At 41.5% G+C, this 20,394-nt stretch overlaps 1 protein-coding gene across 1 annotated transcript in view; it reads left to right on the top strand.

The window, feature by feature from the left end:
• The window catches only part of PPP1R1C (protein phosphatase 1 regulatory inhibitor subunit 1C), a 49,741-nt gene extending 30,231 nt beyond the window's left edge, over positions 1–19,510 (top strand). Inside the window, exon 5 of the mRNA XM_009899070.2 lies at positions 18,679–19,510. Coding sequence (XP_009897372.1) covers positions 18,679–18,767 — 89 coding nt within the window. The 3' untranslated portion in view covers positions 18,768–19,510. The remainder of the gene's footprint in view (positions 1–18,678) is intronic.
• The last annotated feature ends 884 nt before the right edge of the window (positions 19,511–20,394 follow it).

The raw sequence follows: 20,394 nt of genomic DNA, 5'->3' as shown, positions 1-20,394 counted from the left end.
CCCGTTGCTATTATCCGGCATGTGAGAAAGATGGCACCATGCACGAGTCTCTGAATTGCCTCATGTGGCATTGTGATCCAACACTGACTGAAGTGTAGGGGACTATTTCCAATGACTTCATTCAGTTCAGCATAAAGTTCACTTCTCACAGAATAACAGAATAATAGAGGTTGGAAGGGACCTCTGAAGACCATCTAGTCCAACCTCCCTGCCAGACCGTGTTCACCTAGAACAGAGCAGATTGCACAGGATGGCATCCAGACAAGCTCTGAATGATGCCAGAGACTCCAGCACCTCTCTGGGCAGCCTGTGCTCCACCGTCCTCAACGCAGAGATGTTCCTCCTCATGTTTAGATGGAACTTCCTATGTTCAGGTTTGTAGCCCTTTCCTGTATCTTTTCAGGTAGTTCCCTGTCCTTCTTGAACTGGGGAGCCCAGAAATGGATATAGTACCCTAGATGAGGCCTCACCAGGGTAGAATAGAGGGGAAGGACAATATTCCTTGACCTGATGAACACACTCTTCATATATCACAGGATACCTTTGGCTTTCTTGGCCACAAGGGCACATTGCTGGCTTATGGTCGTCATGTTGTTCACCAGGACTACCAGGTCCTTTTCCATAGAGCTCTTTCCAGCAGGTCAGCCTGAAACTTGTGGTGATACACGGGATTATTCCTCCCTAGGTGCAATACCCTATATTTGCCCTTGATGAACTTCCTAAGGTTAGTCTCTGCCCAACTCTCCAGCCTGTCCACATCACAGCACAGCTTTCTGGTGTGTCAGCCACCTCTCCTATTTTTATGTCATCAGCAAACTTGCTGAGGATACGCTCTATCCCTTCATGCATGTTGTTGATGACTCTGTTGAACAGGACTAGACCCAGTACTGACCCTTGAGGGATACCACTAATTACAGACCGCCAACTAGGTTGTGCCACTGATCACAACCCTCTGAGCTCTATCTTTCAGACAGTTTTCAATCCACCCCATTGTCCATTCCTCTAGCACACACTTCCTAAGCTTGCCTGTGGTGAAAGCCTTGCTGAAGGCAAGGTAGATAACACCATAAAATTTTATAGAAAGAAAATGGGAGAGACTTAGTAATTATTTTAAAATCTAAAGTAGAAAGCCCAGGAAGGGCAACATGTGTTGTTCTGGATACTTTGTATCACAAGACATATTTACAGTGACATTCCAAAGGTTTTGACAGTGTTGTGTTTTGAATTGAAATAGCTTTTGAAGAAAAGATTACATTTTTGTAGGAGAAGATGTAAGTTTCTTATGAAGCCAGTAATTTGTCCAGGTATTAAATTTTATTTCCTGGCTTTAACTGCATGTTCTATGTTGGAGGTTAACAACCAAGTCACATTGCAGACTCTGACTCCAGTGAGTCCTATCATAATAAATAGGAATTGCCCCTTTTTTTCATCTGAAGCATTTAAAATCCTGCATTTGACCTCAAGCAAGATGACAGAATACAGATCTGTTCAGCATTTGATTGGGCTCCTGGAGAGAAGCTGCAGGATCACACATTCAGCTGGGGCAAGTGCATTTGTGAAGTCCTCACCCCTTTTTGGCTCTGAGTCATGACCCAGCTCCACTGAGGGGAGCACAGCCACCTGAAGCACTGCTGGAGGGGTAGGCATTAGTGGAAATGGTGGAGAAGATTACTAAATTTACATTGCGGTCTTCTGGAGATAGAGATCAGTACAGTGCATAAATATAGAAGTACCTCTCAACGTAGTATTTTTCTAAAAGGCCTCCATATTATGTGGGCTCAAGTAATTTAATTTACCCTTAAAAGAAAATCCTTCCCTGCATTTATATCTAACTGCTTATTTCTACAGTTCCTCTATGTCTATTACTGTCTCCTCTCCATGAGGTATGATTTCTTTTGTAAAAATCTCTACTTCAAAAGGCAAAGCTGTTAAAAGACAGCAAGACAAGTTACAAGCAAGCTCAAGGTTGATACTGAATTTGTATGACATAAATGGCACCACCATGCACTGAGCAGTTCCCAATGCAGCAAAATCATCCCACAATCCTCTATCAACTGTGCTATGAGCTTGCATAAATAGGCACAGGCTTGCAGCCCATCAGCAGATCTTGCAGCGCCCACAGTCTCTTCTCCTGGGATCGGAACTGGGAGGTTTGAAATTGCAACAATTTCTTTGAGAGCAGGTCCTGCCTGCCAGCTGCTCTTCCAGGGGCAGTAGCTTACCGTTTGTTATTTTACTTTCTACTGTCAGGTTTCAGTCTGACCCAAGTAACTGTCCAAGCAGTGTGTTAGCTTTGTGAACAATGTAGTCCTTATTTCTGTGGTTAGGCTACGAGAAACCTTGCTTCTCAGTCTTAGGGATCATCTGCGTTGGGTTTCTTGTGGTGCAGATGTTGTCAGTTCGGGGTTTTGGTTGGTTGGTTGTTTTTGTTTGTTTGTTAAATTTAATTTTTGTTTTCCTTTTGAGGTGGATGCCTGTTAGTTTGAACTAATTGAAAAGCAAGAATTTTCTAATGCAGCCATGTGGTTCTCCTCCCCTCCACAATTTCTCCCTTCTTTCACCCCTTGGGATGTGACATTGCCCAGTTTAGCAGGAACACAGAGTTCCCAGAACCATCCACCAGAGCCTTGGCATGGAGACAAGAACATGAGCAGCCTGAAAATTTCAACCACATCCTTTCAGGCCTGCATCTCAGACTGAACACTTGCATGAATTATGTGTGTGAATGTGACTAGAAAAACACAGGAAATACTGCAGCAAGCATATGGATCTGAAAAGAGATTCATTTTCCTGTGAGCTGCACAGGCCAGAAGGATGTTGTTTAAAAAGCTCTCCTCTGATGTAGCTGCTCATTTTTCTTGAAACAACGGGAGGATTTTTCAGGTTTCTCAGCACTTACCCTATCATATTCCATGGGGCTTTCATAGCCAGAGGAGAATGTCAACAAGCTCTGAGCAACCTGCAGAGTAACTAATTTTAAGAATGCATTTAAAGGAATTGTGGGATCTAACGATCACTCATAAGTAAACCCCCAAATGCTCGCTGTGCTTCTCCCAGCTCCACCATTACTGCTTGTGTTACATACACAGCAAAAAGTATTTGTAAATGTGTGTCTGCTAAACCCTGGAAATGGGGCAGGTTCCTGGCTTACTCCTTGCAATGGCATCTTTCCAGGTGACAGGGAAACAGGACACAGTGTCTGTACCTGGAAAGCAGCTGGTAAGACATGGGAAATCCATGCACATTTACCCAGCTTAGCCGAGACCGTATCCAGTTTGAGACATTAGACTCTAGAAAACCGGCTCCCATTAAATGGAATAGAATGGGAGGCAGTGGAGTAGTGCTGCATGGTTGTGGGCAGCACCACGACTGTTTACCTGTGTCACAGAAAACCAGTAGCCATAGACTAGCCATGTCCTCCAAAGGCAAAGGGAGGTTTTTCCTTCGAGGAATGAGGAGAAATTGTGTAAATTCAGTTTTCGGTCTCCTTGCAAGTCCCAAGAAAACGGGATTTTTGGCACACAAGCTCCCTCTGGTGACCTGTGGCTGTAGTTCCTTACCACTGGTTCTGGTGAACGACAGAAGGGGTTGTGAGAGAAGTAGAATTTTATTATGTCTGATTGCAGTTTATGATTTCCAGCTACTACATTTCACCTGCATGGCAGTGGTTTTTCCCAAGTCCCTGGAGTGGTTAGAGCCTGCCTTTTCTGCAAACTCTTTCTTGGCAAGATCAAAAGTAAGAAAAGTTTTAAAACTAACTTTTTACAGAATCTATGACTCTGATATGAGTGTGTCTAAGCCTTTAGGGAAAAACCTATACCTTTGTTGTGCTTTGTCCATATTTTCCATAATGAAACTGAGTAAACTGTCTTCTTGCTTGTGCTTCCCAGAAAATTTCAAAGCCATACTTGTTTTCAGGCCCTGACTGTTAGTACAAGGGGACACAGTCTCAAGCTGTGCCAGGGGAGGTTTAGACTTGAGGTGAGGAAAAAGTTCTTCACTGAGTGAGTCATTCGTCATTGGAATGGGCTGCCCAGGGAGGTGGTGGAGTCACCGTCCCTGGAGGTGTTCAAGGGGAGATTGGATGTGGGGCTTGATGCCATGGTCTAGTTGTGGGGTCTGTTGGGACAGGTTGGACTTGATGATCCTTGGGGTCTCTTCCAACCTTGGTTATACTGTGATACTGTGATAATGTATGAATGCCAGATAGCGTGCTTCCATGGTGTAATTACATTCTTCTTGTACTGGGCGCTGGCTCTTGGGTATTTTGATGCCTTAGGCAAAGCAGAAGAGGTAGATTTCTTGCAAGCTCAAGTTACTCACACAATACAGAGCCACTGAAAATTTTGCCCCTGATGTTTTGCTGCCCATGGCAACTGGTTGTGTCTACTGTAATACAAATTGTTTACAGTAACTGTATTTTATGTTGAATAACTGATTGTTTAACATTGGGTTGTAATTTGCTGGCAATCAACAAAGCTTCGGTGTTAGAATTTCGTGAGGTTTTAGTTGCCAGCAAGCTGAATGAGTTAAAACAAAGACATTTGGTGCCATGGTCTAGTCATAAGGTCTGTGGTGACAGGTTGGACTCGATGATCTTTGAGGTCTCTTCCAACCTTGGTGATACTGTGATACTGTGATACTGTGATTTCAAATTTAAAATATTACTAAAGATGTGGAAGCAAGTCTTTCACTTTTTTGTCTTCTCTCCCAAAAGATCAGTGCAGAGACATTGTCCCAAACCCTTTCTGATATCTAAGATAGGACTAACAGTGGTCCCTGCTTTCTTCCCTTGCTGCTGGCTGCAGCATTAGGACTTAACAGCTAACTAACCAACTTTTAAGGGATAAAGTGTGGACTTTTCAGCATGAGTCCCAGCTGTCTGGTGAACAGCACCTGCTGGTTTGCCTCTGCTTGCTGCTGTTTGTGAATGGTTTGTCTGTTAAAGGTAGCTCAGCTTGATGGCCCCAGCACTCTGCCAGGCTGCCTGCCTGGCTGGTGGACAAGACTGTCATTGCCCAGGCTGGTTTTCCACTTCAATTTCAGGTGGTCAGGACCCCTGTGTGCTGCAGGATTTCATGGTGTTTATTCTCCAGCTTTTATATTGACTCTCAGGCTCCACAAGTGATTACACCAACCTTGGGGTAACTGTGCTCCTTCAGAGCAGCCTGGTGTGTCTGAGATTTCAGTGCATGAAAATATTTGCAGTGTCAGACTTGATCATGGAGTCACACAGATAGAAATAATGAGAGATCACATGGAGTATACTAGGCTGAAGTCAAAGCCAATGCTTCTGAGCATATTTAAAACCTACAAACCTGTTATGTGAGAGAAACACACTGACACACTTTTCTTGTCCCAGGAGTGTACTTTTTTGAGAACAAAGTAGATAGTCAAGTTGCAAAATTCTCAGCAGTGTAAGGTCCCACAACTACATCTGCTCAGCAGCTTGCTTCCTTCCCAAGGCCAGCTGGCTCCACACAGCTCACTTCCATGCTGCAGATCCTTTGGTGCTCCCAAATCAGGGGGGTCATGCAAAATACCTAATGGAAATAATCTCTAGCTTGTGCCTAAATCAACATGGGAATTTTCTGGGTGAGAACTAGTTGGCATAGATGAAACTGGGGACCTGGCTAATGGCTGGTGGCTGGTTAGTGTCTGGAGCAGCACTCTCTAGTGTGTTTTTTTTTAGCTACAAGCCATGGGTTCTCAGGGACCATCACACATTTAGGAGTTAGGTACATGGATTCTTTGGAAAAGCCTATGTTGCACACTGAAAACAGCACTGAAAATTAGGGAAATCTATCTGCCATTCACACTGTTTCTTCTAAACAGTTCCTTTCCAGATTAGAGATGTAATTTTATGTATAAATACAGTTATGTCTTATGAAAGAGTAATGATAGGCACAATTCCCATGGCTATACTTCTCTGTGCTAGAAAATGAGGAGTTTGTGATTCAATAGCTGTTCTACTTACCATTTATGAAATGTAAGCCTTTCATAACATGGTAATGACAACCACAGTGAAAACCTCACTCCACAGCTGCCCATACCAGAACTGCACCTTTCAGGACAATGGATACATCTTACTTTCTGGCAGTATGTTCTCTACATCTGTAGGAGTGCTCTCTTTCTGGGGCATACTGTGTCTTAGGGAAATGGCTTAGAATAAAAAATAAGGGTAGGCTGCAAGCCACAATAAAGTTAGCTCTTAACATGATAAAAACCTCTTCAGCACCAGGAGACATTAATAAAACCAGAAGAGGGACTGACTCTGATCTTTCAGAAATACTTTGGTGCTCCTAGGTGCTTCAGATGACTTCATTCATAACTGGTTTCCTAGGCTTTGCTTTGGTTTGCATGAAATGCCTGCAGCAGAGGGAGAGGAGAATTGATTCAATCCATCCTAAGCTTCAGTTTTCTGAAATGGATTCTAGCTGCTTGAGATGATCTCAGCAACTCACAGGGACTTACATTGTGAAAACTGAAGAGGCTCCTTCTTCCTGACAGATTCCTGCTTGGATGTAATGACCACAGGTACAGTACCTGTACTATGAAGAAAGTAGTAATTGCCTGCTATTCATATGCCACCCATAAAGCAACTACAATGGGGATGATTTAACGTGAACTCTGACCTGTCCATCACTTGTTTAATTGTCACAATATTTTTGTAATTTTGAAGGTGTTTATAAAATACTTAAAAGAAAATAAGAGTTTATTCCATTGTTTTCATTGTTACTGAGGTCACATTATGCTGATGCCAAAATCCTATCATCTGCCTTTGTCATTGTAAGAAGGATCTCAATAAAGGTTACAGTCATAACTCAGAAGGGAATTCATCAGCAAATTAGCAGGGAGATTAATAGACTAGAAAGGAAGTGAGAGAGAGAGAAAGAGAGAGAGAGAGAAAGAAAGAAAGAGAAAGAAAGAACAAAAGAAAAAGAAAGAAAGAAAGAAAGAAAGAAAGAAAGAGAACGAAGAAAGAAAGAAAGAGAGAAAGAAATAAGAAAGAAAAAGAAGACAGAGAGAAAAAAGAAAGAAAAGAAGAAAGAGAGAGGGAGGAAGGAAGGAGGGAAGGAAGGAAGGAGGGAAGGAAGGAAGGAAGGAAGGAAGGAAGGAAGGAAGGAAGGAAGGAAGGAAGGAAGGAAGGAAATGATTAATTAAAATTGAAAGCTTTACTGCACATGTAAGTATATCAGAGAAACACCACCTTGGATTTTTGTCTGACCAATTCCTGTCTTCATCTTAAAAAGTGCAACTCACAGAAAGCTTTTCATCTGGACCCTAGAAATCCTAGGCTGCATGGAGTATTCAGCAAGAGATTTACACTTGCCCCACATGGCAGAAAGAAACACTAAAGGAACAACAAAAATAGAAAATATGGATCCAGAATACAAATGGAACAGAATGCTGTGGGTACGATGCCAGGCCTGGGGGTGAAACAGAAGAACCTGTGAAATAGCAAAAGGCTATTCAGTTTTTACAGGCAGGACTTCATTCACTCCGTCCTGTGCTTCATCATCTGTTTCTCAGCTTCCCTTTGTCTGTCAAGCATTCTCTCCCCTCAGGATGTGCCAGCAAATTTTTTCTTGTCTGTTTAGGTTTCCTAGGCTCAGAAAAATCCCCACATCAACCATAATATAAAAAAGTAGAGCCACGGTGCAGTTGTCCAGGAAAAAGTAAGCAGCTGGATAATGCTGCCCATTTAATCCGAAGTCAGATTAGAGTGCCTGAAGAGAGCTGAAATACAGCTGCTTAAATGGCTCATGAAGCTGTGGACACAAAAATACTTCATAAAACATTGTCAGAAAGGTTTGAACTCAAAAATCTAGTTGCATTTGTTTTGAACTTATACAAAATGTAACAAACTAGGCAAAATTAAATCATAGAAGCATAGAGGACACAGTCTCAGGCTGCACCAGGGGAGGTTTAGGCTGGATGTTAGGAAGAAGTTCTATACAGAGAGAGAGATTGCCCATTGGAATGGGCTGCCCGGGGAGGTGGTGGAGTCACCATCATTGGAGGTGTTCAGGAGGAGACTTGATGGGGTGCTTGGTGCCATGGGTTAGTTGTTTAGGTGGGTTGGATTGGTTGATGGGTTGGACGTGATGATCTTGAAGGTTTCTTCCAACCTGGTTTATTCTATTCTATAGAATTGTTTGTGTTGGAAGGGACCTTAAAGATGTCTAGTTCCAATCCCCTTGCCATGGGCAGGGGCACTTTCCGCTAGACCAGAGCAAAGTCCACCCTGGCCCTGAACACTTTCAGTGAGAGGAAATCCACAATTTTCCTGGGCAACCTGTTCCAGAGTCTCACCATCCTCACTTTAAATAATTTCTTCCTAATACCCAGTCTAAATCTACCCTCTTCCATCTTATAAGAAGTCCCTCCTCAGCTTTCTTTAAGGTCCTTGCTAGTAGGTACTGCTAATATTAAATTATTTGCTGGGGTTTATTTCTCTTTTACCTTGTAGAAGAAATTGTGAAATGTCTTTTTTATTTTTCCCTCATCACAAGCAAGCAAAAATTGTAAGGCTTCATGGAAGTGAAAATATTCAGCTGTTGAATTCATCTACTGCCATTTTTATAAATGCTCTGGCCTGAATACATCTTGCAACCAACTCAGGCATGGAGTTACTCTGGGCTTATTACAGAATGCCAAGTGAAGAATCAAACCCTGGAAATCTGTCCCTGCTGACCATGTAAGGAGTGACAAGTGCAAGGCAAGTGCATTCAGTATTAAAGTACCTTAAGATAGGTAGGCATCTGTGCTTAGCTATGAACCCAGGCTGCACTTTTCATCTTCAGCAAAAAGAATAGTAGCTGTGAGCAAAGCGTTTGTTCCTAGGGACAAAAGGAGGATCACCTTTGTAAATGTTCATTGATCTTAAGGCTAGGAAAGGACCTTTAGCTTTATATAATTGAAGCTCTGGCATAAAGCCCATGGGTCAACATAGTTTTACGCTTGATCCTTAATTTCTCTTGAATTATGGTACATGTTTTTGAATGCCGAGGAATTCTTAGGAAAGTTAAGATCTATCCAATTATGTTTAACCTTTCCCTTCACTTCTTACAGCAAGTAGGATGATAACAGTGTTTTATTTTGTACATAGTGGTCTATATAACTAGTATTTGTTTTGTCCCTGCCTCTAGATGAATTTACATGCTGCAGATGAAACACTGAGCATAGGTTCTAATGTCTTGATCACCAGCTATCCCAGCTCTTGGCTGATGTGATTTTCTAGCTGTAAAACTCAATTCCTGCTTTTCCCCTCCTGCTTTATTTTAAGGTAGACATCCTACAGAGTGTCCCAAACTGGAAACACAAACTAGCCTGGAGCAGCATGTGATGAATTGTAAGAATTACAGAGGCTGCCTGAGAAAATGTAAGATCTTTTCATTTAAAGAAGCCATGCTTAAAAAGTGTTGTTCATAAACTTTTAAGGCCAGTGAGTTCTAATACTTATTTTGTGACAGTAGCAGAATTATTGGCTTGTTATTACGGAGCAGCTGATTCAGGTTTGAAAATGTGGCCCTTTGTTTGATGTAATCCTTTGGCATACGGGAACAATTCTGCCAGTTCTGTGATTTTCATCTACTCTTAGACAGATAGGCAGAGAGTGAGACTGGCATTAGATGTAAGAGTTTAGCAATTCCAACAATTACACACATTCCCCAGTAAAACTTCCAGCCAGCCATGTTCTGACGGGGTGATCCTGATCATCTAATAACCTGTCCAGAATCTGTCAAAGCACAGCACTTTTGAAGATTTGCCTGTGCTGGTTAAACTCAAGCACACTTAGCAGCTCTAAGTCTGTCTTTGAACTACGAAAACTGAGAAAGAAAATGTCAGCTGAAAAACTTCAATCCCTTCCTCATTGCAGCCTCTGCTCAGCTGAGAGCTGAGAAGGAGAGCCTTGCAGTGCTTTCTGGCTTCATGACTGATGTGCAAGTCATCTCTGCGTGTTTTTTCTGCTCAAGTTGTTGAGGTATTTGATGAAGAGTCATCCTCCACAGAATAGGCTAAGAAATATTTTTTGTCTTTCCAAAGAATAATTAGCACTGAGCTGAGATTGTTACAGTCTGAAGCATTCCCTTAGCTGACTGCAGGGTCTTCTGCTCTCCCTTTCAACTCAGAAGACTGGCTGACTTCTGCAGTCTGAAGGATAGCTAGGAAAGGAAGGAAATGCAAAATGAGATGTTTTTGTACTAGCAGAGGTTGCCCTGGGCAACAAAATCCTCTCTGTTTACCCTTTCTGTTACTGTAAGCGGGAGATGCAGGCCCTTCAGCAACAATGAGACTGACCCCCGTCTTCAGTGCATGGTCTGGGCAGCCTGTGGAGGACCAACAAAAGCCTCTCTGTGTTGAAACATCTTCATGCTATTCTTACAGAGCCAGTGCTTCTTCAAGCAATTTCTGATAGAGAAAATTGGAGTGGAAAGTGCTATGTGAGAGAAGAAACTGGAAAGTGGCCAGACATTTGCAACATGAATTTTGCTGCTCTCATACAGTCGTCATTGTTATATTTCAACATTGAGACTTTTGACCAGAAGAAAGTATCATGAGCCCCAAAGTCTGTCATTTAAAAGACTCACCATGAGAACTGAGTATCCTATGGTTGGAGCTAAGAGAAGAGTTAGTAACAATCAGAGAATTCAGAGAATTACTCAGTCCTTGTTGCTTAGTTTCTGAGTGATCATTCACAAACATCTATGAGGCCATGGTGGCCTGCCGTATGTGCTGATGATTTGATCTGTTCCAGATAAGATCTGTAACCTCCATAAACTCATCCTGCTTACCAATGCTTCAGGTATTTTTTTTTATTTAGTCATCAGCACTTGTGAAAGAGATGCACATTAGATTTTTATTTTTTTTTCTTAAAGGAAAAGCAGATGCAGTTGCAGTTGCATGACAGAGTAATGTTTTGGTCTCATGATCATAAAAGACGTGAGAATTTTTTCTCTCCTCTTCAGACTGAGCTTAGGTATAAAATAATGTAGCGTACAAGGGATTTTTATTTTTTTTCCCTGATTTATAGCTTGTTAAAATGTCAACAAACTTCAAACAGCCACACTGGTGCTTCAGCTTCTTTTTATTCTAAACACTGAAGGCCCTTCATGTCTGTTGGCTTTTAAAAACTCTGTCAGCTGTAAAGGACATGACTTTGCTTTTCCTTGGGTAATCTAAACAGGAGTTTGACAATACATAGTGTGCTAATTTTCTGTGTCACTCATTCATCAAACTTTAAAGCCATACACATTAGTTTATAGTGGTTTACACACTGTATATTGTTAATATACAGTATATTGTTAATATACTGTAGCTGTTTGAAATTATTTCTTCCTTATAAGTGGAAATGATGATCAATTACAAAAGCTTTGTCTTTTAAAACACTTAGTCTTACTAACATCTGGAGAAGTGGGACTAAGTCTTGTATAATAAATGACTTGGTTATGTTCAGACTCATTTACCACAGAGAAGGAGCAGACCTTTGTATGTTGGTTATCAAGCTTCAAGTGTTTAGTTTTACTTAACCTTGGCTAAGAAAAGCCTACAGGCACATGTAGCCTTTGAAAGAGTTCCTCAGAGAAACATTTTTCAGTCTTTCTCAACAAAGAACAGCCTAACTTTTAGAAAACTTTGAAAGGCTGTATCAAGCAGACTGTTCATAGTTGGCCACATTTATGAAGCAAAATTTTCTGCCTCCATTTATTTTTTTTTGGTTGTCTCTCTGTCACATATTTTCTGCTTACTCATACACAGAGGGAATATCAAGACCTGTGTGTTTTACTGCTGTTACTTTTTGATGTTCTCTGGACCACTAATGACTCAGGAACCACTCAAGAGAGTGATTGCCTTAGGACATACCAGGACTTCCACCCTGAGCAAGGCTTGTGATGGGTCTTGAAAGCAAGGCTAGCTCCTGCCACAGGTGATCTGGCACAATTTGTGAGCATCAGTAGAAGAAGTAATTGCTGCCATTCTTGTAGGTGAGAATGAATAAACACCAGGATAAGTAAATAAAACACATTTTCTGTTTGCATGCAAATATCAGCCATGTTACAAACTTTCAATTTGTATTGAGTAATCCTTCACCGATAACTGTATACCACAATTCTTGAAGTTAGCATAGCACCCAGGAACCCACACCAAAGATTAGGAATATGTCACATAAACCATGTTCAAACATTTAACAGAAGTTGGTTGTTGCACCAGCAAACCCCTAACTGGGGTGTAGCAATGAAACTGAGGAGAGGATACGGACTGCCATGGAGGAATGCATCCATCTTTGTCTCAGCATGCTGGCAACTGAAGTGTTCTAAGGTTGTTTCTCAGATTCCACAACTGAGAATATTGAGGAGAATTTGGAAGTGGTCATGGTAGCTGATAGTAGTATTTCTCCAGCATTCAGTACAATGGGAGAAAAAGGATGCAAATTATCATTTAAAAGCCTAGCAAATGGAACACCAAAGCTGCATCAGTTCTTGTTTTGAGATAAGAGTGGATGGAGCTCATAACATATGAACAAACTTAATGTTCCTTGAAAGCATATATAGTCACCATTAGAAGGAAATATCTTAGAGGGAGCAAGTGAAAGAACTCATAAAGGAAAGCAAATTGCTTCATGGTGACATAAGAAGTGATCACAGAAATGATTCGGGTGACTGTAACTGCAGAATGCTGAATGTAGGAGCAAAGATATGTCTATAAAGCTTAGGGAAGGAAATGTAGTATTAAAGACGCTTGGATAAGGAGGGTTTCCATGACTGTTTTCACTGGATAAATAGTAAAGATAGCTTGACATATTAAGTTTAAAAAAAAAAAAAATCCATGTAAGATTTACATGGAAACTGGATATGGTGATCTAGAGAAGAGTGGAAATCAGAAATGTATAAGCCTGAAGGTCATGAGAAAAATGATTGTGTTGTCCATAGTAGATGAGCAAAGCATTTTGGAAAGCACTGCAGATCCAGAGCTTCATTTTGACCACTTTGAGGTAGTCTTAGGTTGCCACAAGATTCCACCAAAAATGCACTCTGAAGTTTTAATTTGGATAGAAGGAACAAAGGAGGTTTTATAGGGGGCTTATTATTTCTTTATTTGAGAAGTACACTGTTGAAGATCAAGAGTACTGTAAGTGTAGAAGACAACTCACAGCCTTTGCCATCCTCAGAGGCTGGCATAAGGGGAAAAGAACTGTCAGAGGATGGTAATGGGAACAGCATTACAAACAATGGAAGAAGAACCAGGGCAAGGTGTCAGAGGTTGGAAAAGATGGGAATTTTTGCCAGAAAGCTTTCAGGCTGAGTCCAAGGGCAACTTGATCAAAGGAAGTGGAGGATATATTGATAGAGAAAAAAATCAAACAAAACCACAAAAGATAGAATCAGTGAAGATAATTTTTGGTGCAATGAGTGGTAGAGGGAGAAAAGTTGGGCAGTAGCTGGGTAGAGTTAAGGATGGGGTTAATGCTTTCTTAAGGGTTTAGTAACTGACCTCCGACTTGTATGCAAGGAGAGATTATCTAAACCACGCAATTAAGAAAAAATGGATTAAAGGTTTCAAGGACTGATTGTACAGATGAGGGAGATAGATAGCAGGTGATTTATGCAAAAAGGAAACAAGAGAAAGTTCACCACAGGCATTCAGGAAACTATAGCATTTTCCTCTTGCAAAAAAATATATACCCTTCTGTATTTCAGTTGTTTAAAACAAACAAACAATTTTATAGTGGGTATTTAATATTTTTTTCCAGGGCTGAAGTTTTGGCCAAGAAACTGAAAGTGCCTAAGATGTGTGTTTCTAGTGTGTGCAGGGGGTAAGCTTTAAGTTTTCCCATGGCTAGTAATGACAGCAGTGTTGCTGATACATTGACCAAACAGGTCAGAGGTAAGATAAGGCATGTGCTGCTTAAATTCAAATACGTTTGGTGTTTCTTACATTCACATAGTTGACATGTACCTGAGATGACTAAACCTGCTGGTTAAGCTGTATTCTGTTGAGAGAAAAATGCCTGTCAGAAAGAAAAAGCATTTAAAAATTGCTCGACTCCTGTGGAAAGAGGCTTCTGCCAGGTAGCTGCTCTTGTGGGATCTGATGGTCCTTGGCTTCTGCTGGAGGTGGCAACAGCAGGAAGCATTTGGTGCTTTTCCCAGTGGGGAGCTTCCTGGAGCTGGGGACTGTGCACTGTGCCCAGCTGAGCCATAGTGCAGTGCCTGTCACATGGAGAGCCTTGGTGCTCTCCCTCTAGCACTGACCAGCAGAAGGGAACACAGTGCTTCACATGGAACACCCGATGCTTCATGAAACATTAAGCAATTGAAGACTTCTCCTGGTTTCCCAGACCTTCAAAGGTAATAAAAATCATCTCACACTGACACCAGCTGCTCCCTCTGCACTGTCACACGCAGCCCACCAGCTCAGTGGACTTTTGTGGGTCAAGATTTCTCAAGGGATCACTGACGCAGCTTTTTCTCTCCTCTTTGGACTTGTTTGTGAGCACAAAGGCCTGACAGACCACCTCAGTCTAGACCAAGGCAAAGAAAGTACTGAGCACCTCAATCCTGTCTGTGTCTAGATTGCTGACCTCACTCAGCTGCAGGTTCACAGTTTTCTCACTCTTTTACTGTGAAGGTAGGGAATGAACCTCTTCCTGTAGCTCCTGACATCCTTTTCTAGTTTCAGTTCAAGTTGATATTGACCTTTTCTAGCACCATCCCTGTATTGTGGTCCTGGTTGGTTGTTTTTTATACGTGTTCCTCATTTCTACATTGTCCTGTGTTTTCCACATTGGAGCTCAGTCATGGGGCCCCTGCTGAGAGATGGTCTGACATAGATGCTTGTTCTCTTGTATCACTAAGGGCCAGACCTGTGCTTGGAGAAGGTTGCCCTGAAGACTTGCCAGATCTTCTGGGCTCTCTCACCTTCACAAATGCTTCCCACTTCATCCTCCTTAGCCAAAGAGTAAGATGTGGTTCTTTATGACATTCACTTTGGTCTCTTTCTGTTGTTTTGTAATTAAAAAAAAATATTTCAGCTGGTGAAAAAAACTTATTAAAAAAGTGAGGAAGGAGTTTCAGAGAAGTCAAGACACATTTGACTGTTAAAATCAAAACAAAATGTTCTACAGAAAAAGAGATGTGGTCTTTCCTCTTAAGTGGCATGAATATAGGTTTCGTGTTGTGATATTCATTTTGGTGAGGGAGCCGGAACATATTCACTTTGGCCACGTTTGGGGTTTTTTGGGTTGGTTGGTGGGTTGGGGTTGGTTTTTGGTTTCTGGGTGTTTTTTCGGTTGGTTGGTTGGTTGGTTGGTTTTTTTACATGATAATTTCAAAATGATCTGAGTTCTGAAACTCTGAAAATCAGGCTTATTTGTCTCCTGCCCAGCTTTACCTTTCACTGCTCTCTGAAAATCTGGAAGTGTGTTTTTGATAGAGAGAGGATCATCTCCAAATCATAAAACTAAATAACCCTTCAAACTTTAGGGAATTCAAATTGCCAAACAGACTTCAATCACGGCTATGGTAAATGTCAACACTGGTCCTTAGGCAGTGAAGCGGGCTTGAAGGAAGAAGTTAAATAGGATGGGGAACTGCCTTAATTACTTGAGATGGGGAGCTGCCTTAATTACTCAAATCAATTTGGTTTTATTTTTTTTTCAGGAGCTATTTAATTCAGAAACACTCACTTATTCCATACCTTGCGATTACTGCTTAGCCTTCTAATCTGGTGCTTTGGTGAGATGGAGAGAAGCAAAAAGACAGCTGTTGATTAAACAGCATAGATGTTATGTGACTGCATAAATGCCAGGAAGTTGTTCCATTTGCTCTCACAATTTATATGTAATCTAGAAATATGCTTTGAGGCAGTGACTTCATCTAAAAAGAATTACCAGTTCAAAGTGTATTAGTGCACGGCTGCTGAATATGGCTTGGCATTAAGGGTTTCTTCGTCAGCATTAATTGGATTAAATTACCTGCAGTGAAATATGAGCCCTTTGAGGAAAAACAATTCTGGCTTTAGAAACATAAAAAAGCAGGGAAATGGAGGGTGGGGTTGTGTGGATGTGGGGCAGGGGGTGGGGGTGATAGTGAAGGGAAAAGGAAACCAAGGGGCAGTGTTCAGACAGGCTTTGTTTTAAGGCAGAATAAGAGCGAGTTTGAAGAAGCTGGGGGGGGTTAAATTGTTGCCAGGGAGAGTTGAGAAGGAGCTGCCTTTGGGCTGGAAAGGGGTTTTTACTGACGGGTTTCTCAGGCAAAGCCCCGGCCATGATATGACCTTGCAGAGCAGCAGCAGGGACTGGGGACCAGTGGGGTTAATGGAACAGCTGGGACCCCATGAGCCATCTCTACATGCAAGGGGAGAGCAGGGCAGGGCACTGTGGCCTAAGGTCAAAGGTATGAGAGAAACAGCATCAGCACAGTGCAGGCACAATGCTTCAAAAGGGTGAGAGTACCCACAAATTCAGAGTTACCCACTGCCTGGAATAAGGGACACTGGTGAGACTGTGGATCTGCATTTGCAGCCCTCCCTATTTGCAACTGATATGATAAAGTTTGTGTAGTTCACATGGAATCAGTAACTTGATGTTATTGACTTGAACCTGCTGAATGTGCAAAAAGTATCTTCTAAAATATCCCACATATGTCCCCCTAGATATCCTGGCTTTGTTGTTTTGGTTGTTTCTTTCTGTGAGTAAAATCTTAGAATCTATATTTGTTGCTCATCTTTTCTATTGTGCTTCAGTAATAAATAGAAACAAACTCCAAGTAATAGTGTTCTGGGGCCTCTTGATTACTATCTGACAACACTGGGAGCATTAACTGTGTTATTGGAGTAAGATTGGTAAGATGAGAAGGAAATAACCTTTCTAATAACTTATCATTACCATAGTAGCAGTTGTAAGAACACTTGAGGTGACCTGAGTAGTAAGTTTTCACTCAGTCTCCAGCAGAATGTAACCTTTCATCAAACAGTTTAGATATTGCTAAACAAAGCTACTGGGTATAAATAGATCCAACTCAGAGAAAAATACCTCTGTGGACAGAGCTCTACCTCACTATTTGTGTATCCTTTGCTTTGTATTGACAAAAGACAGGGCATACAGCTGGCATAACTGCTGGAGTGACACTTAAGAGCCACTGTAATGGATTTTTCTCTTTAAATGTTTAGCTGAGCAGGAGTTGTAGATGAATACACCAGTGTGCCAGTTCCAGCACCTTCTGACCACCCTTGGCACCCACTGCATGTTACTGCAATGTTATGTGCCTAGATAGACATTTAATCTGAGTATGACTGCTGCCATATAGCTAAGTACTGTTATCATCCTAGAATTTTCTTTGCAGTGTAAAAGCATGACACTTTGTGCATGAAATGTGTCTTTATGAGAAATTCACCAGCTTTTTCTATCACACATATTCATACTTTGCTGACAGGAATTTCATGACCATACATAGACTCATATTTACTTACTTCATAGTGTAACTGACCATCTTCTTTCATAATGCCACATATACAGTCAGTTAATTCTGACAACCTCATGCTGTCAGAACATCTTGAGGCTTATGACTAATGGCAATAGGTCTTGTGCACTCACGGGTCAGTGTGGGAAACCCTGTCACTTCCAAATGACATGACTAGCAGAGGTGAATGCAGACTGCAGAACGGAGGCTATGAAAAATCATTAAATAAGATTGATAGTTGCCTGCTAAGTGAAAAATCAGTCAGTAATGCTCATTGAAGCCATTCCATGTCCATTTCCTGCACTTTTCACATTGACTGTTACAATTAAACCACATGGCTAGAAGTCTTCACTACTGCTGAAAATACTACTCCATGAAGCTTCATCATACTACCTTTATATCGCATAACTTCATTTCTGCCCACAGCTTTCCTTTTTTCATATTTGAAAACATGCTTGTACTGAACATGAGACAGGGAAAAAGTGTTTACAATTGGATAATTTTCCTAGAACCTGCTTCATTTGCTGGCTGAAACCAGCCAGCAGCAGATACTTCAGTTGCTTCAAAACTAACTTCTAAATATCTTGTGATAGGTATTTATCCATTTCATTCAGCCCCATATGGGAACATCTGCACGTGAGAATTGCTCCTGTCACGGGTTTGGTGGCAGCAGTTCCCTCTCTGTTGGGTACAGTGCTTTTTTGTTTTTTTTTTTGCATCAGGACAGCTCTACAGGTTGTGTGCAGGCCGTGGGGATACATGCTGTAGAATATCTCTTGTGCACATGGGAAGCTGTGATCATAGGGCTCTGGGTCCATGTGAGTGATGTCCTTCAGGAAAGTCAGTCTTAGAATGAGGCTCAAGTTAAAATTCTGATAGAATAATTCCCATGTCTGCTGCCTGAGCCTTAAAAATTTTTGACTTGCTTGAGATGGGCAATACTCATCTGATCAATGGTTACCAAGGAAAAAAGAGAACCAAATACTGTTCTCTTCTACAATGCATCTTTCAGCAAAATATGATAAATTTCAAGGAAGTGAATGTGTCTGTTAGAAATACACCATAGTACTGTTTGAAATAAGAGAAAGGCAAAAAAGGGAGTCAGTATAGATATCACAAAATTTCTCACTAGTTTGGGGGTTTGTTTCTTCCTTCAGGAAAACATGTCCAATGCAAGCTAACACCACTTTAACCATGACTTCTATGTCTTCAGGCATTAAGCATCTGAAGAGTCAGAGCGATTCAGCTTTTCCAGAGGAAGAAGAAGGAGTTAGTGAAAGGGAAGAGGAATGGGGCCACTAAGCAACGTGGAGCCGCCTCAAGCCCTATCACAGAGAGTAAGTGAACTGCAGCAGCTGTGTGTGACTCAGACCTTCACCACTGCTTGTGTCCCCACATGGCAGCTCTTGGCATGCCAACAGCGCCTGGGCTCCCTGGGGAGCACCCTTGGCTGGGTTTTACAGCCGCCTGCAAATGTGTTCTGAGACCCTTACACCCAAAGATAAAACAGTTATTTTAAAGTAATTTTTCTTTTTTTCTAAGACTTAGCAATGTCATTTGTACATGTGTTAGTGACCTGACATCGGTACTGCCAGAGCTTAACTACTGTGTGTACTCTAAGGCCTCTTGTAAATAAAACTGATTTAAAAGCTACAAAATAAATACATTCATTTAGACAAGACTGGGTATTGAACAGTGGGTTTGTGTAATGTGCAGAGAAATGTTTGTATAAAATGATGCTTTCAGTTACGTGCAGCTTTTACCAGTATTGCTGAAGCTACTTGCAGTGACAGTGATAGAAACAAAGTAAGCAGAGGTGATTCAGTCTAGAGAAGGATGCAAAGACACTGTTCCTCATATTTCCTGGATGCAGAATCATCGAATCACAGAATGCACTGGGCTGGAAGGAACCTCTAGCGATAATCTAGTCCAAAACCTCTGCACTAAGCAGGGACATCTCCAAGTAGATCGTGTTGCTCAGAGTCCCAACAAGCCTGATCTTGAGCATCTCCGTGGATGGAGCCTCCTATGCAGCACTTAAGGTCCCTGTCTTGCTTTCTGCAAGACTGTTATTATCTGGAGGCATTAGGAAAACTTTTGATCTAGGAGTCAGAGGAAAGACAGAAGTATGCGAGACATACAAGCAGGATCCCAGGCACCGCCTGAGCTGTGGGAAATGCCGATATTCGCCTTTGTCACCTCCAGCATGCACAGGGCATAGCCTTCTCTGAGCAAGGGGGACAGATGCCCCATGTTTGTCAGTTTCAGCCAGTAAACGGTAGCATATCAATTGTGGCAATTTAGCATATATGAGTCCTAGGGGTTTTGGTAGAAGTTTGGCATGGTTCATGCCAACATTTTCATTTCTTAGACCATACAAACTCTATAGCATAAAATGAGATAAGGTGAATAAGAAAAAACATATTTCTTCAAAGCTGCACTTGACTTGTTTCCTTTTCTACCAATGACCAGTTTTTAAACCAATTCAACGTATTATTAACTGTTTGCCTGTGAAACAAAGTTTTACCCTTGGTTTAACTTTCCACTGCTTTAAAGGGCTGAGCTAGCAAGAACAAAATAAATTTAAAGAATAACAAAATGTAGGAAAATAAAGAGCCTTTTGTCTATGCCTTGCATGGAGAATTCACTCTTAGTTCAAGGCTTTCCCTGAAGATCTGCTGAAAACAGGATGTGTCAACAATTGTTTCTTTATACTTGGGAGCCATCTTTTTGCCCTCCTTCTGTATCTCTGTATCTGTCCTCTTTGTTGCCATTTTCTGTAGAAACACTGTAGAATCTGTGACCCCAGCTCAGCGTGGACAAGCAAGAAGGACTAGAAAGACTCCTCATTTCTACAGTTGCAAGACTGATGGATTTTTGAGCCAAAACCAAACCAAACCAAACCAAACCAAACCAAACCAAACCAAAC

The sequence above is a fragment of the Dryobates pubescens genome, chromosome 2 (assembly GCF_014839835.1).
Source record: "Dryobates pubescens isolate bDryPub1 chromosome 2, bDryPub1.pri, whole genome shotgun sequence".
Taxonomy (NCBI): Eukaryota; Metazoa; Chordata; class Aves; order Piciformes; family Picidae; genus Dryobates; species Dryobates pubescens.
Note: the sequence above shows the minus strand (reverse complement) of the source record. Positions and strands in the feature narration are given on the sequence as shown.